The 25,488-nt window shown below is 39.7% G+C and overlaps 4 protein-coding genes across 5 annotated transcripts; all 4 read left to right on the top strand.

The window, feature by feature from the left end:
- The first annotated feature begins 519 nt into the window (after window positions 1-519).
- On the top strand, window positions 520-3,657 carry LOC112184698. The gene has a single exon (XM_024322939.1). The coding sequence runs from the start codon at window positions 520-522 to the stop codon at window positions 3,655-3,657; it is 3,138 nt and encodes a 1,045-aa protein (XP_024178707.1).
- Window positions 3,658-10,214: 6,557 nt separating this feature from the next.
- On the top strand, window positions 10,215-11,383 carry LOC112184699. The gene is made up of 4 exons (XM_024322940.1): window positions 10,215-10,518; window positions 10,614-10,727; window positions 10,839-11,029; window positions 11,150-11,383. Exons 1-4 carry the CDS (start codon window positions 10,215-10,217, stop codon window positions 11,381-11,383), a joined length of 843 nt encoding a protein of 280 aa, XP_024178708.1.
- Window positions 11,384-19,021: 7,638 nt separating this feature from the next.
- LOC112184700 (transcription factor GTE11-like) lies at window positions 19,022-19,848 on the top strand. Its single transcript, XM_040513515.1, has 2 exons — window positions 19,022-19,706; window positions 19,811-19,848. Exons 1-2 carry the CDS (start codon window positions 19,022-19,024, stop codon window positions 19,846-19,848), a joined length of 723 nt encoding a protein of 240 aa, XP_040369449.1.
- LOC112184701 (casein kinase 1-like protein 2) lies at window positions 19,497-24,963 on the top strand. 2 transcript variants are annotated; one of them, XM_024322942.2, is made up of 13 exons: window positions 19,497-19,931; window positions 20,068-20,134; window positions 21,249-21,397; window positions 21,485-21,580; window positions 21,691-21,761; window positions 22,577-22,638; window positions 22,767-22,830; window positions 22,911-22,995; window positions 23,097-23,223; window positions 23,357-23,439; window positions 23,516-23,576; window positions 23,854-23,996; window positions 24,135-24,963. In XM_024322942.2, the coding sequence occupies exons 1-13, from the start codon at window positions 19,875-19,877 to the stop codon at window positions 24,426-24,428; spliced, it is 1,359 nt and encodes a 452-aa protein (XP_024178710.2). In that variant the 5' UTR covers window positions 19,497-19,874; the 3' UTR covers window positions 24,429-24,963. The 2 variants fall into 2 exon arrangements, with proteins under 2 accessions (XP_024178710.2, XP_040370800.1); XM_040514866.1 differs by lacking the exons at window positions 19,497-19,931; window positions 20,068-20,134 and adding an exon at window positions 20,438-20,474.
- The last annotated feature ends 525 nt before the right edge of the window (window positions 24,964-25,488 follow it).

Genomic DNA, 25,488 nt, shown 5'->3' on the forward strand with positions numbered 1-25,488 from the left:
TGGATTTATACATTTGTATAATTATGTGTGTAAGAGTGGTTTATTTTGGGAGATTGTTGAACGATTGAGTTGCTGGGTTGTATTTGTTTAAGATGTTAAGATTGTGGAGTTTGATGTTTTTACTTGGAAAATTATGGAATGTTGCTAGGAAGCAGGGTGGCTTCAAGCATAGCATTTAGAGTATTGAGGAGTGTTTTCAGCAGGTTTAGGGTTGCCCATTTTTAGGGCAGGTTCTGTCGAATTTTCTCGAAAAGTGGGTCCCGCAGGTCCACCTAGGAGTTAGGAGGGTAATTCCGGGGTGGGTCCTGACAGTTGGTATCAGAGCATTAGGTTTCCCGTTTCCTGTCATTTACACTACTTTATACAATTGAGGACATCTAGTATCTTCCGAGTGATGGCCCGACCGCGGCGGATCCCCATCGTATGCTCTTCGATGCTAGTGTGTTTTTCAAGCGTATAAGGTAGTTGTCCTAGTGTCTTCGTTGTGAGTCATCTAATTCTCTCTTAATCTCAGGTGCTATGCCTCCTAGACGCCGGACTCGTGAGGAAACCCCTCCCATTCCAGGAGATGAGCATACTCCTGGAGGAATAGCGGAAGCGTTGGGACGTATTGTGCAGCAGTTGACTGCAGCGCTTCCAGGCTCCAGAACTGACTTTACCATGGAGCGAGCGAAGAGGCATGGAGCTTATAGTTTCTCTCATGCTCCTGAAGCCATGGATGCCCAGAATTGGTTGAATAAAATGGAGAGAGTCTTCACTCAAATCCATTGCCCAGAGGATCGAAAAGTGGGCTTAGCGGTGGATTTTCTGGATGGTGTGGCTTTTGATTGGTGGTCTTATATGAGTAGGGATTTAGAGATTGATGGCCCAATCACTTGGGAACAGTTCAAAGAGCACTTTAGTGAGAGATATTTTGGCACAGCCATTCGGGATAGGATGAAATATGAGTTCATGCATCTACAGAAAGGGGACATGACCGTAACAGAGTTTGAGCAGCGGTTCACTCAGCTAGCCCAGTTTGTGCCTGATATGGTTAGCACTGAGAGGGAGCGGATTTATAGGTTTGTGGATGCTTTGGGGGGTAAGTATTCTGATCAGCTGACAGGAGTGTCATTTAGTGATTATGCTGAGGTCGTTAATGCTGCTTTACGACTTGAGACTAGGTATATGTCTGGTACCCGACCTCGGGATTTGGGTGGCCCCAGTCAGGGCCCACCCAAGAAGGCTGCTTCTACTTCTGGGTCAGGATCTTCAGCAGGCAGCGGACAGAGCAGTGGGTCTGGTGCTGGATCTCGTTATAGACGAGGTGGGCGTGACAGGAGATTTCCTAAGGGGCAGTTCAGTGGACGCCCGTTTGAGCAGAGCAGAGTTGGTTTTGGTGGTCAGTACAGGGCTCCAGCTAGGCAGCCAGCTCCGTTTGGGCAATATCAGTCAGTCGGATGCTTTGAGTGTGGACAGCAGGGCCACTTTAGGAGGGATTGTCCTCTATTGACTCAGAGAGCTGCATTTACTCCTTATCAGACTGCGGGCCAGTCTTCTGCCGGTACATCTACTAGTGGTACCGTGGCTTCTACTAGCGGTACCCATATCAGTTCAGCAGCCCGTGGCAGCCCGCAGCGGGGTAGGGGTCAGAGAGGACGTCCTACCACTCAGGCTAGGTTGCATGCCATGACACAGCAGGAGGGCCACGACTCACCAGATGTTATCATTGGTACGTTGTCTGTTTTTGGTCAGCCTGCTTATACTTTAATTGATCCTGGTGCATCGCATTCTTTTATGTCGAGTAGATTTGCATGTTTTGCGAATGTGCCATCATCACTTCTTATTGGTGATTCGAATGTGTTATTACCTGCTAGAGCATCACTTAAGATAGAATGGGTTTTTAGAGGTTGTGATGTTTTGATTGAGGGTGTTAGTTTGGAGGTTGATTTAATTCCATTAGACCTTGTTGAATTTGATGTGATTTTGGGGATGGAGTTCTTGGCGACTCATCGGGCCAATATTGATTGCTTTCGTAAGATTGTGGTCTTTCAAAGTCCAGGGAAGCCAATGATTACTTTTAAGGGAGAACGTAATGTTCTAGCTTCCTGTATGATTTCTGCTTTGACCGCTGAGAAGCTGTTGAATAAGGGAAGTCAGGCCTATTTGGCACATGTGGTGGACACTAGCAGGGAAGAGTTGAGTATTAGAGAGATACCAGTGGTTAGGAAATTTGCAGATGTATTTCCTGACGAATTACCTGGTTTACCTCCTGCTAGGGAGATAGATTTCACTATTGATTTACTCCCTGGCACCACACCCATATCTTTGGCACCTTACAGAATGGCCCCAGCTGAATTAAGAGAGTTGAAGATTCAGTTGCAAGAACTAGTGGATAAGGGGTTCATCCAATCTAGTGTGTCTCCTTGGGGTGACCCGGTTTTATTTGTTAAGAAGAAGGATGGTTCTTTACGGTTGTGCATTGATTATCGAAAGTTGAATAGGGTTACTGTGAAGAATAAATACCCTTTGCCTCGTATTGATGACCTCTTTGATCAGTTGAGGGGAGCCAAGGTCTTTTCCAAAATCGATTTGAGGTCTGGTTATCATCAGTTGAGGATAAGGGAGTCTGATGTACCCAAGACTGCATTTCGATCACGTTATGGGCACTACGAATTTAGAGTAATGCCGTTTGGATTGACTAATGCCCCTGCAGCTTTTATGGACCTCATGAATAGAGTGTTCCGTCCGTACCTTGATCGATTTGTGATTGTGTTCATTGATGATATCTTGGTGTATTCAAAGGACAATAGTCAACATGCCAAGCATCTAAGAATTGTATTGCGGACTTTGAGGGAGGTCCAGTTATTTGCAAAGTTCAATAAATGTGAATTTTGGCTGAATAGTATTGGATTCTTGGGTCATGTTGTATCTGCAGAAGGTATTAGTGTGGACCCTCAAAAGGTAGTAGCGGTGCTAAATTGGGAAAGACCTACCACAGTGACAGAGATACGTAGTTTCTTGGGTTTGGCAGGTTATTACCGGAGATTCGTGCAAGATTTCTCAAAGATTGCAACTCCTCTTACAAGGTTGACTAGAAAGGGTGTGAAGTTTGTTTGGTCAGAAGAGTGTGAGCAAAGTTTTCAAGAACTCAAGGGGCGTTTAACTAGTGCTCCGGTCCTAGTTTTGCCAGATGATAGTGGGGAGTATGTGGTATACAGTGACGCCTCGAGGCAAGGCTTGGGTTGTGTTCTGATGCAACATGGAAATGTGATTGCCTACGCCTCTAGACAATTGAAGCCGCATGAGTTGAATTACCCGACACATGACCTTGAATTAGCTGTGGTAGTACTTGCACTTAAACTTTGGAGGCACTATTTATATAGAGCTCGGTGTCAAATCTTTACGGATCATAAGAGTCTTCAATATTTGCTCACACAAAAAGAGATTAATTTGAGGCAAAGAAGATGGTTGGAGTTGATTAAGGATTATGATTGCACGATTGAGTATCATCCAGGAAGGGCTAATGTAGTAGCTGACGCTCTTAGTAGGAAGACATATCCTTCCCTGTTGCCCTCCCCTTCCTTGTCTCATATGAGAACAGTTCGGGTTCCACTTCTTTATGAATTGCGAGCTACAGGAGTTAGTTTGGAAGGGACTGATGAATTTGCAGCCTGAATAGCCAGCTTCCATGTGAGGCCAATCCTTATTGACAAAGTACGAGAGGCATAGCTGCATAATGAAGCTCTACAAGAAGTAAGAGAGGCAGTAGAGAATGGAGCTAGAGAAGACTTCATTGTTAGAGGGGATGGAGCTTTGATGTTTGGGAATAGAATTTGTGTACCCAAACAGGATGATCTTAAACAGGAGATACTAGAGGAGGCTCATAGTTCTCCTTATGCCATGCATCCTGGTGGAACCAAAATGTATCGGACTCTTAAGGAATACTACCGGTGGTCTAACATGAAGAGGGAAATTGCAGATTATGTAAGAAGATGTCTAGTGTGTCAACAAGTGAAGGCTGAAAGACAAAAGCCCTCAGGTTTATTACAGCCCTTACCTATACCAGAGTGGAAGTGGGAACACATTACTATGGACTTTGTATCAGGACTACCACGTAGTCGTAATGGTCATGATAGCATTTGGGTAATTGTGGACCAACTTACTAAGTCCGCACATTTCCTACCTGTCAGCAAGACTTATAAAATGGATAAATATGCAGAGCTATACTTGAATGAGATAGTGAGACTTCATGGCACACCCATTTCTATTACTTCTGATCATGATCCTCGCTTCACTTCAAAGTTTTTGAGTGAGCTGATGGAGGCTTTGGGCACTCAGTCTCAGTTTAGTACTGCATTTCATCCGCAAACAGATGGACAGACGGAAAGGACCATTCAGACACTGGAAGACATGTTGAGAGCTTGTGTTTTACAATTCAAAGGGAATTGGGATAATCATGTCGCATTGATAGAGTTTGCTTATAATAACAGTTATCACTCCAGCATTGGCATGGCTCCTTATGAAGCCCTTTATGGCAAACAGTGTCGTACCCCTTTATGTTGGAATGAGGCAGGAGAGAGGAAACTCATTGGCCCAGAATTGGTACGAGTTACGACTGAAAAGGTCAACCTGATCAAGGAGAAACTTAAAACGGCTCAGAGTAGACAGAAGAGTTATGCTAATAACAGAAGAAAAGATTTGGAGTTTCAAGTGGGTGACTGGGTATTCTTGAAACTGTCTCCTTGGAAGGGTATTATAAGATTTGGGAAACGAGGGAAACTTAGCCCTCGATATATCGGGCCATATGAGATCACGGAGCGGATTGGTGCAGTTGCTTATCGTTTAGCACTACCTCCGAGACTATCTAGAGTACATGATGTCTTCCATGTCTCTATGCTTCGCAAATATGTTGTTGATACTTCTCATGTTCTCCAAGAGCAACCTATCCGGTTGAGAGAAAATTTGACATATGAAGAACAACCGGTTCAGATACTTGATAGGAGGGAGCAGATACTCAGAAACAAAACAATACCCTTGGTCAAGGTGCTTTGGAGTAATCACATGGTGGAGGAAGCTACTTGGGAACCAGAGGAGCAAATGAGAAAGCAGTATCCTCACCTTTTTGATTAGCAGGTATGTAATTTCGAGGTCGAAATTTATTTAAGGGGGGAAGATTGTTACGTCCAGAACCAAGAATTTACGATTTACTTTCGTGTTGGACGGTAATTGTTCAATATTTTCAATTTTGAACCTTTTTGGATATTTTTAGTGGCCCTAAAAGTTGACTTTTTATTCGGGTCAAAATTTGAGAATAAGTTCTTCACGAAAGTTGTAGGGGACGTTAAACCGAGCGCGTGCATATGTGGTTCGTAAAAATTAGACTTCGTATGCAAGAGTTATGACCGAAATTGTAAAGTTACTGTTCACAGTAATTTTTGATTAAAATAGAAAGTTACCTAGGGTAGGTTTCCATTTCCGGAAACCCACCCTTCCCCTTTTCTCTCTCCTCCCCCCGAGCTCTCTCTTCCTCCGGTTCGCCCCATTCCCTTCCTCCTCCGATTGCCGGCGATTCCGGCCACCCCAAGGCGTGCCACTGGTCATCCCAGGATCGCCTCCTCCCTCCGAGCACCCCTGCATCCTTGGTTTTCCACGATTTGGCCGGAAAACCACGGATCGAAGCAAAACCCCCTCCGGCTGCAGTTTGGGACTTTTGCCGATTCCCGGCGATTCCGGCCACCTCCGGTCCCCATCTCTTCATCGAAGGTTTGGTTTTTGCCACTGATCCTTTCCCCTATGGCCTTGTAACACGATTTGAAGTGTAGAGGCCAGATCGAATTAGGGTTCTTGAATTTTCTGGGTTTGTGTTCTTGGATTGATTTCGACTGTTTCTAGTTGTTATTTGGAATTGTTGTAGTTATGAAGTGGAATCAGTGTGTTGAGTAGGTGTTGTATCTGGAATTTGGTGGCCGGAGGTGGAGGTTGGCCACCGGCACGTGAAACCCACGCACCGCCACTGTAGGTGGCACGTGACACAGGGTTTTGGCCGGAAATTGTGACTGTTGAACATGTATTCGATCCATTTTACATCTAGTTAATTAATCGAAGCTTGGAAATCGATTTGGAGGTGATTTGAATATAAATTTTGATGGTTGATCAAGAAAATTGGTGAAATTATTAAACGAATTATGAGGAATCCATCCATCGGATTTCCTCGGTTTGGCCTTTGAGCCTATATATTAAGGAGATAATATTATTGAAGAAGATTGGGAGAAATTGGGCAATTAAAGTTGATATTAGGGTTGATTTTAATTAATCCAATTTAATTTTCCAACCTGAAATTAAAGTTACGAACGTTATATTGTACAGGACGTGAGGAGGATTTCCTCGAGGAGGGTGTTAATGTCTAAAAGTCTGGCGGTAGCCGGACCTTAGTCAACGCTGATCCGGTGGGCGGATCGATACTTCTGTTAATGTTGTAGTTCCCGTTACCTGTCAAGTAAAATACAACGGGCGTCAGAGGGAGACCGCGCTGGGCGGTCTTCAACTCTCCGATGCCTAAGTTAGTCAATGTATTTATGTTGACAAAGTAACAGTAGGTAAGTATTGAATGCGTAATTAATGAGGAGAGAGGAGAGAACCTTTTATAGGTGAGGAAGAGACTGATCTTGTCTTTGTTTTCGATGTGGGACTGATATGCTTCGGTTCTCAGTTTCAGAAGCTTCTGACACTATCTTGGCGTGGCGCGTGGCGGCGCGTCGCCGGCGATCTGGGGATGGTCCAACGCTGAGGTTGTAGCCCGCCTAGCGGTGCGTCTACATGTCATTCCTTTAGTTGGAATTAGTACCTTTGGCGGTACAATGAGCGTGGCTCATTATAGCTAATTATGCTTGCAAATGTACATGTATGTACAGAGGGTTTGGATCGACGGCAAGCTTAGCCGTACTTTGTGAGTGGACTTTTGTTTTCAAACAAGTGATGCATGCGTTTATTTATTAAAGCATGTTTTATTTTATTAACGTATTTACCGAGCATATAAAGATAATTGTGAATTATCTTATGGAATTACTTTTAAATATTGTTTCTCATGAAGTATTTATGATTTACAACGGTTGTGAGTTTTGGATATAAAGTTATTATACTCGGATTCGAATTTATATTTGAGACTTTTTTTTTTTTTAAATAGAGTTTGGTTGGAATAAACCTCCATGTTTATTTATTGATTACGATTTTGGCATTGGGAATGCCTCGTTAATTTATACGGCTTTTTACGAAAATCATTGTACGGTTGGGAATCGTACCCGTATTTTCTTTATACGTGGGACTTGGGGAAGCTTTAAGGATTTATCGGTTTTTAAACCGCCATACCCAGGGTCGTTATATATATATTATATTACAGGCTAGCCTATTAGTACTCCTCCCTACTTACTATGTGTTCGTAGGTGAGTAGAGGAGAGCATGGGATGCTCTAGAGTGTGGGACACTCCGACCCGAGCCAATAAGGCTCCCTTCTTTCGTATGGTGAACGTCCTTCCCCATATTTTTTTATGATTTGACTAGCGGGGCTAGTCCGATTTAGTTTATCCAGCGGGGGCTGGAATAGTTTGCACGAGTTTTGAGTTTAAAGAAATACGTTTTATAAACGTTGCATGCATCGAGACTTTACATTATAAATTGTGGGAAAGTATAAATTTATATTCATTTATACTTATTTATTTTGTCCACTCACTCTAACGTTTTTATGTACTTTCCCCCTGGGCCCTTTGTTTTCAATTGCCCAGATCACAGTGTTGAGGACCGGCATAGGAGCGGAGGCTAGTACCACCTTTGTCATCCATTCTCAGTAGGTTATTGATTAACCTACTTATTGTATTATATTCCGAGTCTGTTCCTTAGATTGCTCTGAATACTTGTTGAGAGTGGATTTATACATTTGTATAATTATGTGTGTAAGAGTGGTTTATTTTGGGAGTTGCTGGGTTGTATTTGTTTAAGATGTTAAGATTGTGGAGTTTGATGTTTTTACTTGGAAAATTATGGAATGTTGCTAGGAAGTAGGGTGGCTTCAAGCATAGCATTTAGAGTATTGAGGAGTGTTTTCAGCAGGTTTAGGGTTGCCCATTTTTAGGGCAGGTTCTGTCGAATTTTCTCGAAAAGTGGGTCCCGCAGGTCCACCTAGGAGTTAGGAGGGTAATTCCGGGGTGGGTCCTGACATTCCCTGTGTGCCTTTCCAATCAGTCTCGGGATGAAGAGCAACTAAAGTCGTGCTGAGAAGATGAGATGAATTCTTTATCTTTCCTGAATTTCACCTCTCTCTCACTCTCTCACTAGTTCTCTTCATGGTTCTCTGGATCGTTCTTGAACTCTCACAGAACCCGTACAGCTGTCGGGGTAGACCGGTAGAGAGCGAGAGAGAAAATATCTAGAGCTGTAGAGGTGGCTTTTTAAGTCAGACTGAATGGCAGGCATGACACGTTACCCTCCGGCACTGTAACGGTAATTCAGAACAAAACAAAGGTCAAAAGCGTCAGTTTACTGTTCACTACAATGAACAGACCTTATGAACAGGGCTTTCTGGCTTTCTGCTTTAGATGTATGTATAATTTCTGTCTAAAGAGAGTAATTGTAAGTGTTTGAATTGGCAAGTAATTGAAAGTCTTATTAAAATATTTAGTTCTAATAGTTTGATCACTTCAAATCCAAAGCCGTTGTAGCTTACCTTTATCTTCTTTTGAAAAAACCATATGTCAAACATTTGTATTTGCTTCAATCATTTAACAGGATCAGTAAACGTGCTATAATGTCATTCTTTTACTGTTTTAATTCTGAAACTGCAATTTCAAGATGGAAGCATTGAATCTTCACCAAAATGAAAATGGATGACTGATTCTTGTGCTACATTTGCATGAATGTGTTTTGTAACAAGTTGTATATGGATTGTAGGTTGGGAATCGAGGGTTTAGCCATGGGTGCAAAAAGTTTGCTCTAAGATTCCTGCTTGTGTTTTGCTGCTCTAACATGGTTAACTCGAGTGTGAAGTGCATCTCGAGTTAGTTTGTTAACATTTACTGCTCTAGTGAGCATGGAATGACATGTAAAGACAGCATTTGGGATTCTCTGTCAACTTCTTTTCTTTACATTTGATCTGTATACTGTTGATTTAAAGAGCAGAATCAAGCTTATCATACGACTTATTTCTTCTGCATGATAATGGGTGAATCATGCTTATGACCTTCATCTTGTGCTGTTGATTGATGTGTGGCATGTATGGACTAAATCTGCACTTATGAGTTCTGCGGGAAATTAACATGGTTCTGAACTATAGTACATGTGGTGGTCGGTTGATGCGATTGGTCCACATGACTTGTATATATTTCTAATTGGTTATCTTAATTAATTTTTTTTTTCATCTCTGCATGGTTCTCACCAAATTCGAGTAATATGATTGGCTCAGATTACCACATAGCAATGTCATGTGGTACTTTGGGACAAAATAATTTCTCGAGTTCTGGTGGTAGGACCTGTGAAAAGCTTTAACTTGGATCTCTGTATTTAGCTACATTAGAGCAAGTTCACCCGTAGTCAAGAAATGTCAAGGTCGAAAAGTCAAGAATTCGACCAGTCAAGTTACTGTTCATTACCACTGGACATGGGTTTCCACCTGTTTTTTTCTTGACCAGTCAATACTGTTCATTTTTCACTGTTCATTGTGTGTTTACACAGATCATTTATACTGTTCATTTTTTTTGGGGGGGACTTTTAAAATTAAAATATATTTGATGATAATAATGGAGATTTATGGATAATTAATGTCATAATTATGCAATTTACTTTTTTTTTCTAATATTTTCGGTTTACAAATTATGAGCCATCGACAATTTATCTTGAAATAAGTAAACGCACCACCGACAATTTTTCATAAAATGAGTGAAGGCACCACCGACAATTTTTTGAAACGCTTGAAATAACCACCGACATCTTTGAATGGACCAGATCATTTGCATACTATTCAATCTAACGGTTATTGTTGATGTAATCTTATCTAAGATTTCGGATCAGATTAATTCGAACCAGGAGTGGACACGTGTCCTCGAAGTCTGATCACGTCTTATGTGAAAATTGTAAATAAATAGAGCAAGAGGCAGCACACCATTCACACATAAGCTGATATTCACAAATCTCCTTCTTTTTCATATCTCCAGATCCAACACATTTCCTCTCCTTCCCTCATTTCAATGAAGAAATTGTGGGCTAAGTATCGACAATCTCGAGATGAAGATCATGAAGAGATGTGTACGACTAATGCTCTTGTGGTAGCAGCAGTCGCTGAAGCTGAAGCTTCCTCCGGATCACGAAGACGGGGTTCTCAACCTGGGCGTGCACCAAATGAGGAGCGATTTAGGGAATCAAGAAGGAAAAACATGATGGAAGATTACTTTGTGGAGCGTCCAGTTTTCAGTGAAGAGGTATTCCGGACACGGTACAGGATGAGTAACAATGTTTTCAACCGCATCTCTCGTGACCTTTGTCGCTATGCCAGTACTTTGTCCAGAAATCAGATGCTGCTAAGAAAGTCGGACTACTTCCCCATTAAAAGCTGACATGTTCCTTAAGAATGATTGCTTACTGTGCAGGGGCGGATCAATGCGCTGAGTATTGTCGGATGGTGAAATCTACCTCCATCGAGGCTCTGAAACGATTTACAAGAGGAATCGTTAATCTGTACTCGGTAGAATACCTCTGGCCTTGTACTCCGGCCAACCTTAAAAGACTTCTCGCCAAAGCTGAGTGAAGAGGCTTTCCTGGGATGATTGGAAGCATCGACTGCATGCACTGGCAATGGAAGAATTGCCCAACAGGTTGGGCTGGAGAATACAGCGGTCGAAAACGTGTACCCACTATCATCCTCGAAGCAGTCGCATCTTATGACACATGGATATGGCATGCCTTCTTTGAAATGCCTGGATCATTCAACGACCTCAACGTGCTTGCTAAGTCCCCGTTGTTTGACGAGCTGACTGCTGGTCGAACCCCTCAGATCCAATTTCAAGTGAATAACAAAATTCACAATTTAGGTTATTATCTCGCTGATGGTATTTATCCGCAATGAGTGACTTTCGTTAAATCAATTCCAAGGCCTACATGACCTAAGGATCTGAAGTTTTCCCAGGCTCAAGAGGGGTATAGGAAGGGTGTGGAGAGATGTTTCGGCATTTTACAGACGGTCTTTAGTATTGTTCGAGGAGCAGCTCGTGGCTGGGAAAGAGAAGACCTTCTATACATCATGCTGACTTCTATTACATTATACAACATGATAATCGAGGATGAAATACCAGATGACAACGATGAGGATTTGGAGTCCGATGAAGAAGAGGCTAACAATATGTGGCCCAGGTTGGCCTAGGTTTAGGAAGGACCGACCGTGATGACTTCGATCCTGTTGGTAGAGATGGTTATTACTTCAACGTATTCATGGATCGATATGATGCCATTAGAAGTGCAAACAGTCACTCAAACCTTCAAGAAGACCTGATAGAGCATTTTTGGAATGTTCAAGGCAACATGCAGATCTAGATCATAATATAGGTTTTTTGGAATAATTGGCTAATATCTATGTTTTGTTATGTTTGTGTGCTTCGAATTTGGCTTGTATTATGTTTTGGGAAGTTGGTGTGCTTTTATTTGGCTTGTATTATGTTTTTTATGTCAGTGTGATTTTAATTTGGTTTGTATTATGTGCTATGATTTTGAATATAAGGTGTGTGCTTTAATAAGAGGAATTTTCAAATACAACTTTGCTTATTTCATTAAATTGTCGCTTACATAAATGAAAGATTAGGAATAAGTACAATACAATTACACAACATGCATAATCACCTAATTATTATGAACCTCATCCTCTCTAGGAATCCAATTTGTGTTTGAAGGTTCATCATTAGGGTTAGGGTTGGTGGAATCACCCGTAGAGAAAGGTAAAAATTGTGGTTGTGTAGGATATCCCCCGGGGTAAGGTGGTTGCGGATAGTATCCACTGGGGTAAAGGGGTTGTGGGAATCCACTGGTGAAGGGAGGTGGTGGGAATCCACCTGTGAAGGGAGGTTGTGGGAATCCATCGGGGCAAGGTGGTTGTGGGTATGCACCGGGGTAAGGAGGTTGTGGGTATGCACCACCAAAATTTGGTTGTGGGAATGCACCACCAAAATTGGGTTGCAGATAGTATCCACCCATAAAAGGTGGCGTCTGCTAGCAAAATTCTTCTTTCTCCGCTATCTTCTTTTGCTTTCTTGACCAATAACGTTTTTTATTTGGCGTCATTTGACTTGTATCAATCTCCATAATACGCTTTTCCCTCTCTTTATTTCGCTCTTTCCTCTCTTTAATTCGCTCTTCCCTTTCTTGTAATAGGAGTTGCTCTTTTCACATTTCAATTTGCAAGAGGATACATGCTCGTTGACTTTCCTCTTGGAGACTTCGAGCGAATTCCTCATCGAGTTTTTTCTTGCCCGCGGTTGCCTCTATTTGGATATTCGCTATACTCTCGAGTGTGCTTGACAAAAGAGTTTGATCTTTCGCTGCCTTCTTTCCTTTCAGAATTGGTTCTTTCTCAGCCTTCCTTCCTTGAGGCCTCACAATAGGATCTGCAGTTTCACCTGCAATTACCTCATCTACATCCATGTCCAAGTTGATGGGGGAATTTTCAACAATTGGTTGTCTTTGCATATGTTGACTTCCTTCATTTGATGTTCCTCCTGATGTATGGCTAGGGATGTCTTTAAATTGTGCAAGCCCTCCACAATAGCGTAACTATTAAAACTCTGAAAATTGTGTCTTCTTTTCTTCCCTTTTTTCTTCATCCCGGCATGCCACAATCTATGTGCTTCCTCTTGCTACATAATTAAAAAATAATAATTACTACATTATTTATCAAGACATATTTTACAATAATGTATCAACAAATTAAATAATTTATCAACAAATATAAATATAATAATTTTAATACGAAACTATCTCACTGTTTTACAATAAAAATCAATAAGTACAAATATAAATATCGTTGTAATTACATCATTATTTTCAGCTAATTATTTTAATTATAACGAAAAATAATTACTACAATTAAAATGATATTATAATTACTACATTATTTTTCAAGACATATTTTACTATAATGTATCAACAAATTAAATAATTTATCCACAAATATAAATGTCATAATTTTAATAAGAAAGTATCTCACCATTTTACAGTAAAAATCAATAAGTACAAATATAAACATCGTTGTAATTACATCATTATTTATCAACTAATTATTTTAATTATAACGAAAAACGATTACTACAAATAAAATGATATTATAATTACTACATTATTTATCAAGTAATATTTTACTATAATGTAAATGATATATCAACAGACACATACCTCATCAACCGCATTTGAACCGCTCTTGTACCAATTTTTCGCTTGCCTTAATGCACAATGCTACTTAAAGAGTTCAACCTTCAAAATTTTCCACCTTCCTTGCAAAGAGGAAGATGATCGGCTCTGGGGCCAATTTGCGACAAAGTGTCACATCACTCGCCTCCATAGGTCTTTTTTTTTTTTTTCTAATTTGTGCCCATAGCCGGATCTTGGCTTACAATTTTCCAAGGCTTGCACAATTGAACATCTTCCTCATCCGTCCATCTCCTTTGTCTTGGATATTATCATCTTCACTTTGATCTCCCTCTTGTCCGACCACTGGACGTGTGTTTCCCCTTTGTTCAGCCATATTGGATATAAATAAATTTGGAAGATGAGAGCTATATGAAGAGGAGGAAGCACAAAATTGGGTTACTGTGAAATATAATTTTTTGGGTGTGAGGTGTAAAATAAATGGTAGGTATTTATAGAGAAATGTTTAGAATTTTTTTTAAATTTTTTTTGTTACCGTTTATTAACGTTACAAACATATATATACATGTTAATTGTAAGCCGTAGGATTGCCCATTTCATTGAAATGAAGGGCTGGGATTAATTAACCGTTAGGCCCAGATTTCAAATAGGACCAACGGCTATCTTCCACATGGCAGGCCGGCCCTCTCTCTCTGTCGCTACGGGACAAGCGACTGGCTTCACGCCTAGTCTCTTTGTAGAGCCACGCGTCGTCACGCTGTCGTCCAGTTCCCTCCCTTGGCGCGTTGTCCTCTGCTGAGATGGTGCTCACATCAGCCATGATCAGGGCTAGGTCGAGCTGGCATGTGGGCTTGGTCGGTCATGGAAATAATCATGGACTTGACTATTTTCTTGGCTGTAGTCAAGATGGGGTGGGTTTTGCCCGGTCAAGCATCCACCGCTGGAGCTTGTTTTCTCCCACAGTCGGTCACCACATCAGCTTGGTGTTGACTATGACCAGTCAAGACTACTCCGGTGGACTTGCTCTTAGGTGATTTAGGCCTTTCTTTAAATTGGCTTTGTGTGGAGAAATGCAAGATGAAAAATTAATTATCTTGGTTTTAAAAATTATTTCCTCTCTGTCTTACTAATGACCTTGTGGAGAAGTTAAATTACTTTTCCATCTTGGTTTCACGGAAGTTCGATGTCTACCTTGATCATGAGGCATGTCTCAATAAAAAATGCCTTTATGTAGGAGCCATGCATACTGGATTCTTGGTTGTGTTGTAGAAGCTGGCAAGAGGTATGTTAGCAATTCTAAATACACTTAAGGAGGATCAATTGATTTTAACAAATGAGGAAAATAAGGATTTCTTTTTTATCCGGGCATGTTTTTATTGGTAAAGCAATGACTTCACTTACAGCTTGCTAGTGTTCAATCCCATTGTTTCGATATGGAATATTGTGGTTTTACTTTCCTGAAGCTTCATTCTAACTTTAGGCAAATACTTGCAAACTGTTAGTGTCTTGTTAATTACACTGGCAGATCCAATCACAGACTAGGACGGGCTCAAGCCCGTCCAAGATTCTAGACTAGCTCTTTTTCTCATCTTGTTATTGTTGCTGTTGATGTATGGTTTTCAAAAGACTTCGTTAGAAAGAAGAAAACCCAGAAGGAAATATCCAATTTCATTAGCCCTCTATGGAATTTAACATTCAACACTCTATAACTTAGTTATTTCCAGCTGAATTTGAGAAAGGCAGAGACCCTAGAATTTTGATCTGGGTTTGTGTTTGGTGCTTTTATGAAAGATAGGAATTGGGTTTTGATTAGAAGAGAAGGAGCTGGTGGAATTGGTGTTGTTTGGTGAAGGGAAAACTGGATTTCTTGCCGGAATTTCTTGCAAGCAGTTGGGGCAAAGAATTTGTGGCAGGCGGATGTGGAGGCATTGCTGGTATGTATGTGTGTGTGTGTCTATATATATATATATATATTGTTTAAGAAATCCAAGCCCGCCCAAAACTTCAATCCAAGATCCGCCACTGGTTAATTATATCAAGGACTCCATTTTTTAACAACGAGGTCTAGCTTGCTTGCTGTCTTCTGTTTTTCAGAGTCAAATAAGGTTATTAATATTCAACTTAATGAGTAAATTTTTCTCTTGCCAGAGTTCTCTTCCAAGGCTTGACAACGGGGTGGTAGTGGAACTCTATTGAAGATGTATTTCCCAGGTCAGGCATTTGCCAAGAATCATTATCAACCCTGCCCTATTTGGTGTCTTGTGAATTGTGACAGTACACGTCCTTAGTTCCTTATTCCCAACCTTTTGATTTGAGTCTGTGTGGTTGAAGCGCAAGGTATTTCAATGCTTTGTTCAAGTCCTCCTAGCCAACACTCTAGTTGTTGTATAATACATTAAACTGGTTGGCCTTTTGGCACTTGTTTCATAGCCAAAGAGAAGTTCTGGTTAAGCTAGATTATTCTGAGAAGGCCGTAATTTCCAATGGGGGATGTTTCATTTTATCTTCTTGGAAAAAAACTAGCAAATATGCCTTGGTTTTTCATGGCAGCACTTGTTACATTTCAAGCTCTGCAGACAATGTAAAGTTGAGTACATAGCAGCACTAGTTCTGCATCTTCATTCTATTCTTTGGTGATGCCTCCAAGCATACAAAGTCCGATCTTAAGAATCAAAAGTATGCACTTCTACACGCTTTCATTTTCCTCAGATTCTCACATACAGATTCTGTTTTCAACTTCAATTCTGCTTTGATTTCGTTTTCACAAGCACTCATTTAGTTCACTTGATTTTCAGATGTGCTCATTCGACAGTGGCAGAAAGAGCAAGGTCCAAAATTTACACTTGTCTTCCGAGTGTTGCCAGATAACAAAGTTATGGACACTCAAACCGTCTTTAACCACGACCCTTAAACATTACTTTGGTGATTTTTCTTTCTTCGAAGATTTCCAACACAATGATCCCATTACTATATACATCTCCTTTTCTTGAATGCTCAACACCAATTGCATGCTCTGCAACTCAGAAAGCAATCGAGTTTCTATGTACTATATACATTCTCTAGATGTTTAATTAGACCCATTTCATCATCAATATGAAAGCACAAGTAAACCTTGAAAGGATATTGAGATCTGTTTGAGATTGGTAATCTTAGAACTCTATGACCTCTGCCTTTGCATTTAATGGATACTTCGAGAAAGACTCATGAGACCAAGACTGGCTAAACAGACACTTTGGATATGCCAATCAAAGCATATGGCTCCAAGGACGGACGCACTAATTAACCCAACAGGGTTAAAGGATGAAAGAACTATACATTAAGAACAACATTGGAGGATCAAAACCCACATAGGCTCCTTGGAAGGATTGAGATTGAGAACTGCCGGTCTCTCTTCATCATGCTCTTAGACAAGAAATGCTCAGAGACAACGTCTATATATAGCAATGATTAGCCGAGTACTGGCTGGGGTTAGCATGAAGGCGACAATAGGGTACGAGGCCCTCACATATGAAAGCATTTCAACCAAGTAGCATTTAGTCTAGCTAGTACTTCTAAGTTATTCCCCTGCAAAAGGAAGCGTTAGTAAAGATGTCAAGTTCGACATCTAAGGTAACACTAAAAGAAGTTACATACTTAATATACTAATCATTTGACACGATCTTCACACGTGACAATTAGTCTTTTCATTTTATGTTATTTTTGGAACAAACATCGGTCCTTTTATTTGTGTAATAATTTGATTTTATATGTCTCACTTTGTTTGTTGAAGTAATGTGCTGATTATTTGTTTTGGAGAATGATTTATCCCGCAAATTATATAAAAAATTGATATTCCACCTTTCATTTCATTTTCTTGGGGAATGAAAGAAAACAACGCGTTTAGAAACGCGCTAATACATTGCACGACGCCGTATTGACCAAGCGAACCAAAGTACATTTAGTACTATTATTGATTTGATATATTTGCACTTGCTATAGATCGGTGGCCTCTCGAAAATGGAGGTCTAGCGTGGTTGCACTATTGACATCACCTCATGGTTCGCCGTAGAAACGGATTCTACTATAATAATAATAAAAACCTGCAATCTCAACCATTTAGGTGATCCACCCGTCCATTGTTCATAAATGTGTATTGACGGTCAACGTTAATAGTTAAAACAAATCTTCTTCATCCATTTCCGGCAGCCGCGATGTTTCTCGACAACACTCTAATATCTTAGAGCTGAGCAAGAGGAGCAGCTGCTACCAATCCCCTTTCACTCTTTTTCTTGATGGACTCGGGTTTCGACCTGTTGCTCCACCAATTGACCAATTGCATGGTAGGATCGGAGTTTGAATATAAGTTCTGAAATAACCATCCAAAACCCAGATTTGAATATGAAGTTGTTTTGAAGGAGGTCGAAGAATATTCAAATTGCATGAATCCTAAAGCTGAAGTAATATTATGATTGACATTGATGACAAGCTCAGTGGCCAAGTAGAATGCAACACCTTGCCTCCCTCTCTTCCCCGAAAACCACTCACCTTCATCTTCAACCTCTATCCTTGTCTAGTTCACTTTTTCATACCCGAAAGCTCAGACCCAGAACAGAAGAATTTAGGGTCAAGAAGAAGCGACGGCCAATACGAAGCGATGAGCCATACAAGGGGATATGGATAGCCGAGATTCACGAGCCAAACAAGCGCTCCCGAATTTGGCTTGGGTTATACTCGACTCCGGTGACGGCTGCTCCCAATGAAGGAAGAGTGCAGGGGCATTTCGTCAAACCCCCCAAGGACCCAACTTGGCTCCTCCCCATTAATAAATACAGCAGATTTAAAACAAAAGGAAAGGAAAAAACCATTCCCCAACGCTTTATTAAATTATTACTAGAAAATGTCCACACACCCGATGGGTGTGAGAGTAGTGGGGAGTTAAAATTCTGAGAGTGGAGAATTTGAAATAGTTATTTTTTTTTCTTTTTACATTTTTATCCCTGATGTTAAAATATAATCCATGATATTTTAATATTTGAGGGTTATAAAGGTAAAAAAATCAGTTTTGGCTAACAACACTTCTTCTCTTAATAATAGTATTTAACATTTTGGATATGTTATATATATACTAGAAAATGTCCACACACCCGATGGGTGTGAGAGTAGTGGGGAGTTATAATTCTGAGAGTGGAGAGTTTGAAATTGTTATTTTATTTATTTATTTATTTGCTTTTTATATTTTTATTTCTGATGTTAAAATGTAATCCATGATATTTTAATATTTGAGGGTTATAAAGGTAAAAAAAATCAGTTTTGGCTAACAACACATCTTCTCTTAATAATAGTAAAGATTATTATTATTATTATTATTATCTTTTAAAATTGAAAATGGTTTTTGAAGGATTGCACGACGCCGTATTGGCAACCGACCCTTTCCTTTTGCCTATATATTGCACGACGCCGTATTGGCAACCGACCCTTTCCTTTTCCCTATATATTGCCCAACCGACCCTTTCCTTTTCCAATTCGGAGTCTGAGCTTCTTACTCTGAAATCTGTGTGGGTCTTGCGTTTCATAAGGGATTTCCAATTGCACTCGCTTCGCTTAGATCACTCTTAGTTTCTGCGTTATATCCGTCTCTTTCTGGGTTTTGCGCTTCAGAATTGCAGCTATGGGTTGCGATTCTAAAAGAAGGCGTAGAGAGGATGTGGGTGACACAACGATTTCATCATCCAAGAAGCAAAAGCTGATGCCGATGACAGGTTTGGAGCAGACCCAAAAGCTTCTTTGTTGCGGGATCTTGCAGGAGCTAATTGATCACCGTCATGGCTCTGTGGCTGTTCGAATCCCTGATTCTCAGGAGGTTCGAAGGCCTATGGATCTGTCCACCGTCAAATCCAAGTTGGAGAGAGACAACTACTCCAGTATTGATGCCTTTGTGGCCGATGTCAAGCTTACCTTCCAAAACGCGTTATGGTATTACTCTCTTGGAGAAAAACAGCATGCAATGGCCAAGAATCTTGGTAAGGTTTTTGAGGCTAAGTGGAAATTACGGTTTCCTGAAACTAGGTCTTCAAAAGCTTCTTGTGCTAGTTTGGATAGGTCTGTGTCTCTTATTACTCCATTAAGTCTTCAACAACTCAACAACAACAAAAGAGGAGGAGGGGCCAAGAGGTCATCCAGAAACCTTGACGAAGAGAAGGGTTCTGCTTCTGCTATCACTTGTGCAGTGGATAAAGATAAGGAACGCCGAATCAAGCGCGGCCTTGACGAAGAGAAGGGTTCTGCTTCTGCTATCACTTGTGCAGTGAATAAATATAAGGAGCTCCGAATCAAACGGCTAAGGGAACAGGCTCGTAAGGAAATTTTGAGGGTTGAAGAGGCTGCTCGATTGAAAGTCGAGAATCCTTTACAAGATCTTCAACAACTCAACTTGTTGTGCACTGGTGGCATCAAACAGGATTCTTGTTACAGGGTGTATCGTTGGTTGACACTTGAGAAGTTGGGCATCTATTTGAAGAGGGATGAACTTGAAGATGTTTATGAAGAGGATGAATTTCGCATTGGAGATTGGGAAGAAGGTGAAATCCGCTGATGAAGCTCGAAGAATTTCCATTTTACTTAATTGATTATCACTTCTTTAACTTGAAATTAAAGAAACTGTTTTTTCTTCTCTAATTGTCTGTCCCTTGCATTGTGATTTGTTATGGTGAGCAGATGGAGAACAGAGTCCACAAACAACGAAATATTACATCCACATTTGGTGGCATATCATCATCATCAAGTACATACTGCTACGTAGCAAAATTTATTCTATGTACAAAAATTCATGTAATGGTGACAGAAACTTTGACTGTTATCAAAATGAGATTTCTGCTTTTTGCTCCCTTTGACTGTTATCAAAATGAGTGCTGAAAATCTGTGTATGATCTGTTAATCTTTCAATTGCATATTTGGCTGGATATTCTTAGTTGTTCTTGTCTCGGATGACATGGGGTTGCTATATTTTCTTCTTGCTGATTTGTGCTTCTCTTTCTCAGTAAAATGTCAAGACAATGCATCCACAGTTGCTGTATGAGTCGAAGTTACAAAAATTCATGTAATGGTGACAGAAACTTTTGTAGGTGAGTATTTGATTGCATAGCTGGGTGGAGAGTTTGGTGCTGTGTTCCGAATTGGAATAAGTTCTACTATACGTGTTAGGATTTTGCCTGTAGTTCTGGTGATTAAGCACATTTATCTCTGCATTTCCTAAAAGTTGAATTGTTATCAACTGTTATTGTCGGACAGGTTATGAGATGATATTGTTCTGTTGGTAACAATCATTAGATAAACTGATTGCTTTTGTTTTGTTCATTTTCTTTTTATGTGAAAATTGTAGTAGAGACTGTAATTAATCGAACTATGGTTCAAGGGTTCAAAAAATATATACATATGAAGTGGCATTTTTACATTTCAAATCTCATGCTCTTTCACTTCTTCCCCTCTTCCTCTTAATATTTCGTCTTTTCTTTGCAAAAGGTTGAAATATAAGCAACAAAGGGTTTGACAATAAAAGGTATTTTAAATAATACGTATTACGTTTCTTAATGGTCCATGTAAGAGTTTTGACGCTGATATACATAAATGTTTGGTATTTTTCACGAATACTCCCTTATTTTGACGCCAATTATTAAAGATCAACAATTCTTTGTCAGTGCTCTTAAAAAAAAAAAAAAAGGAGGGGGGCGGCGTGTCTTTGCCGATGGACGATTGCTCGTTAAAATTACTTAATGGGCGACTTTCACTTTCTAGAGTGCAGCATTCCACTAAAGCTTCATTTCACTCGCCACTAAAGCTTTTTCTGTACTATGTATGTTGAAGTACATATCTTTCTGAACTCTTTTATGACTTGTCAGCTGGAATTCCAAATGTGCGATGGTTTGGCACCGAAGGAGACTACAATGTTCTTGTGATGGATTTATTGGGACCTAGTCTTGAGGATTTATTCAACTTTTGCAGTAGGAAGTTGTCTCTTAAGACTGTTCTCATGCTTGCAGATCAAATGGTAAGATTCTTTTGATGATGGATGCATATTTTTTGGAATCTAGTGTGGTTTGTAGTTTAATCATCTTTGTATTGAAATTCATGTTAGATAAATCGAGTGGAGTTTGTTCATTCCAAGTCTTTTCTACATCGGGATATCAAACCAGACAACTTCCTAATGGGATTGGGTCGTCGGGCAAATCAGGTCCTTTGAACTTTCTATTTAATTCCTAATTCAGTGTTTATGTTCCATGTAACTATTGTTGTCATTTTTGTGCTATATGTAAATGCATTACTTTCTCTCTGCTTTTGTAGATTTACATCATTGACTTCGGCCTCGCTAAGAAGTATAGAGACACATCAACCCATCAGCATATTCCTTATAGGTTGGTTGCTTTGAATGACTTTTGAATATTGACCTGTTTCACAGCTCATCCCTACTTCTGAAATTCTGTCAGTTTCTCTTCCTCTCTTGAATATGTGTTTGAAGACTAGAGGCCTAATAGACTTATAGGGGTGGTTCTTAATGTGTCAGACTTTAACTTGTGCTACTATCGATGTCTAAAGTACCAGCATTTGATTCACATGGACTTTCAAGGACGTTGAGGGTTTACCCACATTCAATCTGTAATGCCGATTCTCTATTTAGTTAGATACAATCATAGATTCATGGTGTAGGAACTTATATCATTTATTTTCGCTTGGGCAATTTATGATTGCTCTAGAGCAGGTTTCTTCAGCCAGTATTTTATGTCATTTTAAGTAGAATTATTTAAAGGAGCAAGGAAAGCATTTTCAGTGATTTAGTTTTTGACTAGAGATGTTTTGGAGGTATGAGGATATTTTTTTCATGTTCTTGTATTTAGTTACCGTCAAGGCCTGGATTGAGGCTGTAGTTGGTCGGTGTCTACCCCAAATGAATGAGAACCACTTTTTGGAATAAGTTTTTTAACATAAATTTGGTTGATTATGAATTGGTTTAGTGAGACTTGTGATGTGCAGTACTGTAAGGTAATCAGACCACACGATATTGCTTACATAATCCATTTATTTCTGAACAAGTGTTCAGTTGGCACCTGCCCTAGTTTAATCCTGTTATATTTATCTGCCTTGCCGATCCCATTGTCTTGGGTGTTTTGATATGAAATGACATTTTCTTAGTTAGTTTATCTATAGTTTTGATGTGCTCATGTTAATTCAGAGATGATAAGAATTTGACTGGGACAGCAAGATATGCAAGCATGAATACTCATCTTGGCATTGGTAAGCTATCTGTCTCTCTCTGTCTCTCTGTTTCTCTCTCTCTGTCTCTCTCTGTCTCTCTCTCTCTCTCCCACTTCCCTTTTTCTCTCCCTCTAGCCGACTCTGATCTTGTAATTGTTGATGTATAGAACAAAGCCGAAGGGATGATCTCGAGTCACTTGGATATGTGCTTATGTACTTCCTAAGAGGAAGGTAAATATTGCACCTGCTGGTATTTTTTCTTTTTATTCTTTTGCATATTCGATTATGTCATGACTTTGTGTTTTGGATAGTCTTCCATGGCAGGGATTGAAGGCTGGAACTAAAAAGCAGAAGTATGAGAAGATCAGTGAAAAGAAAGTGTCAACATCAATTGAGGTTAACTGAATCTCATAGTACTGATTTTATGCACAATAATGATTCAATGGTATTCTTTGAAGTATGGAATATTAACTGCTGCTTTCTTAATTCTTTCTTAGGCCTTATGCCGTGGTTATCCCACCGAATTTGCCTCATACTTCCATTACTGTAGATCTCTACGTTTTGATGATAAACCAGATTATGCTTATCTGAAGAGATTGTTTCGTGACCTTTTTATTCGCGAAGGTTTGACATTCTTCCCTTTTTTTTCCCCCCGTACACAGAAAATCTGTTTAAATATAGTTCTTTGATAGCTTACTTGATAGTGCTGTAGTGGTCTTTTTGTAGAGCTTAACATATTGCTGTCTTATTACGCCAGGTTTTCAGTTTGATTATGTCTTTGATTGGATGATCTTGAAATATCAGCAGTCGCAGATTGCCACACCTCCTACTCGTGCTCCTGTAAGTGACACAGATATTACTATTTGAGCACATCCTTAAGTTAACTTGTTATCTTATATTATTCACTATTTTATAGGGTGGTGCTGGACCAAGCTCTGGACTGCCTCCAGTTGTTGCAAATGTTGAAAGACAATCAGGTAATTGTATAATCATTCATTTTCTCAATCAGTGTCATATTTACGTGGAAAAGCTTTCTTTTTAATGTTTGCGTATTTACTTAGTATAGTCTCTCAGAAATTGCAGCCATTGTTTTCTCTGTGGTTGAAATTTGCTGTTTATTGTATATGGTTTTATATTTTTCCAGATTCTTTTCTTTAACTATTGAAGTTAGACTCGATTCCAGTATTTATGGATGTAATGTCTTCATTAACCAAGATGTTATTTATGTATTTATTTTTAATTAATGTTTTGCAGGTGGGGAGGAAGTTAGACCTACTGGTTGGCCGTTGGCAGATCCCTCACGTAGGAGAAATTCTGGACCGATTGTAAATCCTGGAAGCTTGTCTAAACAAAAAAGTCCTGTTGCAAATGATCCATCTGTGTCTAAAGACGCAATGGTAAGTATCTCTGTTTCTGACCAGATCTTCAGCTGTACCAGCTTTACACCTAGGTTGTTTCATTTCAGTCGTCATCATGATTTGGCTGAGTGTATAATTGGATTAATGTAATTTGTCGTTTTTCTTGGATTTGTGCAGTTATCAAGTTCTGGTTTTTTGCGGTCAACTGGATCATCAAGGAGGGCTGTAGTTTCTAGCAGTCGGGATGCAGTAATTGTTGGCAGTGAATCCGAGCCCTCTCGCCCTCAAACCAGAGAGGCAAGTCCTGGAACACTAGGTAAAATTTCTTCTGTCCAAAGTTCACCTGTTGTATCTTCAGAGCAGAATCGTACCACTTCTGGTAGAAATATTTCGACAGTAAAAAACTTAGAGTCCACCCTCAGAGGTATTGAGACCCTTCATTTTAATAGCGACGAGAGAGTACAGTATTAGCAGTCGCTTCTCTCAATATGTCGCCCACTGTAAATTTGAAAAACGGTATACAGTTCTCACACACTTCGGGTGGAATTTGTTTTCTTAAATGTACTATGTTTGAGGAAAGCTGCAACAATTTGGGGTTGTCTCAAAGCAGTTTGCAATAATGACAACATACAGAAGTGGAAATTTGATGCCCAGAAGACCTACCCAGGTAAGAAGGCCCTTTGTCAATACAGCACAAGTTGTGTCACTGTGGTTTCACCGTCTCAATACCTTGTCCAAATGAGTGTTTGTGCTTTTGTCAAACACTACTGTGTGGGTCAAATGCTGATTGACACTGTAAAACTGTAAGTACACCAACATTTTGATTTTGTGATGTATTATGATATTGTAATCCTAGATATAGCAGGTACTGAGTGTTAAAGCCTACCGATTGATGTTGGCACTAGGCACTTCTGTTGCATATATTATTGGAGTTCGATGTGGTTGTATTTGGTTGCATGACATACATTAGGGCTTCATGCAGAAATATCGACCTAGTGTTTTCATGTTTTTTCAAACCGTGTGTTTTCAGTATGATGAGTGTTGTGAGATCAGTTGCCGGTCTTTATTTCCTATTCTTCTCCAGTAAATAAAATAACTTTTTTTTTTCCTACTACAAAGTATAGGTAATTGCCTGTAGTTCTGGTGATTAGGCACATTTATCTCTGCATTTCCGAAAAGTTGAATTGTTATCAACTGTTATTGTCCGACAGGTAATGAGATGATATTGTTCTTTTGGTAACAATCATTAGATAAACTGGTTGGTTTCGTTTTGTTCGTTTTCTTTTTATGTGAAAATTGTAGTAGAGACTGTAATTAATCGAACTATGGTTCAAGGGTTCAAAAAATATATACATATGAAGTGGCATTTTTACATTTCAAATCTCATGCTCTTTCACTTCTTCCCCTCTTCCTCTTAATATTTCGTCTTTTCTTTGCAAAAGGTTGAAATATAAGCAACAAAGGGTTTGACAATAAAAGGTATTTTAAATAATACGTATTGCGTTTCTTAATGGTCCATGTAAGAGTTTTG

This window comes from Rosa chinensis, chromosome 2, assembly GCF_002994745.2.
Source record: "Rosa chinensis cultivar Old Blush chromosome 2, RchiOBHm-V2, whole genome shotgun sequence".
NCBI classification, from domain to species: domain Eukaryota; kingdom Viridiplantae; phylum Streptophyta; class Magnoliopsida; order Rosales; family Rosaceae; genus Rosa; species Rosa chinensis.

What these genes read in the sequence shown, in the direction of transcription:
- LOC112184698 (XM_024322939.1), top strand. Translation starts at nt 520, where the DNA reads ATGCCTCCTAGACGCCGGACTCGTGAGGAAACCCCTCCCATTCCAGGA.
- LOC112184699 (XM_024322940.1), top strand. Translation starts at nt 10,215, where the DNA reads ATGAAGAAATTGTGGGCTAAGTATCGACAATCTCGAGATGAAGATCAT. An exon ending in GGTAGAATACCTCTGGCCTT is followed by an intron (nt 10,728 to 10,838) that starts GTACTCCGGCCA and finishes ATTGCCCAACAG; the next exon opens with GTTGGGCTGGAGAATACAGC. An exon ending in CCCCTCAGATCCAATTTCAA is followed by an intron (nt 11,030 to 11,149) that starts GTGAATAACAAA and finishes AAGTTTTCCCAG; the next exon opens with GCTCAAGAGGGGTATAGGAA.
- LOC112184700 (XM_040513515.1), top strand. Translation starts at nt 19,022, where the DNA reads ATGGGTTGCGATTCTAAAAGAAGGCGTAGAGAGGATGTGGGTGACACA. An exon ending in ACGGCTAAGGGAACAGGCTC is followed by an intron (nt 19,707 to 19,810) that starts GTAAGGAAATTT and finishes GGCATCAAACAG; the next exon opens with GATTCTTGTTACAGGGTGTA.
- LOC112184701 (XM_024322942.2), top strand. Translation starts at nt 19,875, where the DNA reads ATGAACTTGAAGATGTTTATGAAGAGGATGAATTTCGCATTGGAGATT. An exon ending in AAGTGTCAACATCAATTGAG is followed by an intron (nt 22,996 to 23,096) that starts GTTAACTGAATC and finishes ATTCTTTCTTAG; the next exon opens with GCCTTATGCCGTGGTTATCC. An exon ending in CTGTGTCTAAAGACGCAATG is followed by an intron (nt 23,997 to 24,134) that starts GTAAGTATCTCT and finishes GGATTTGTGCAG; the next exon opens with TTATCAAGTTCTGGTTTTTT.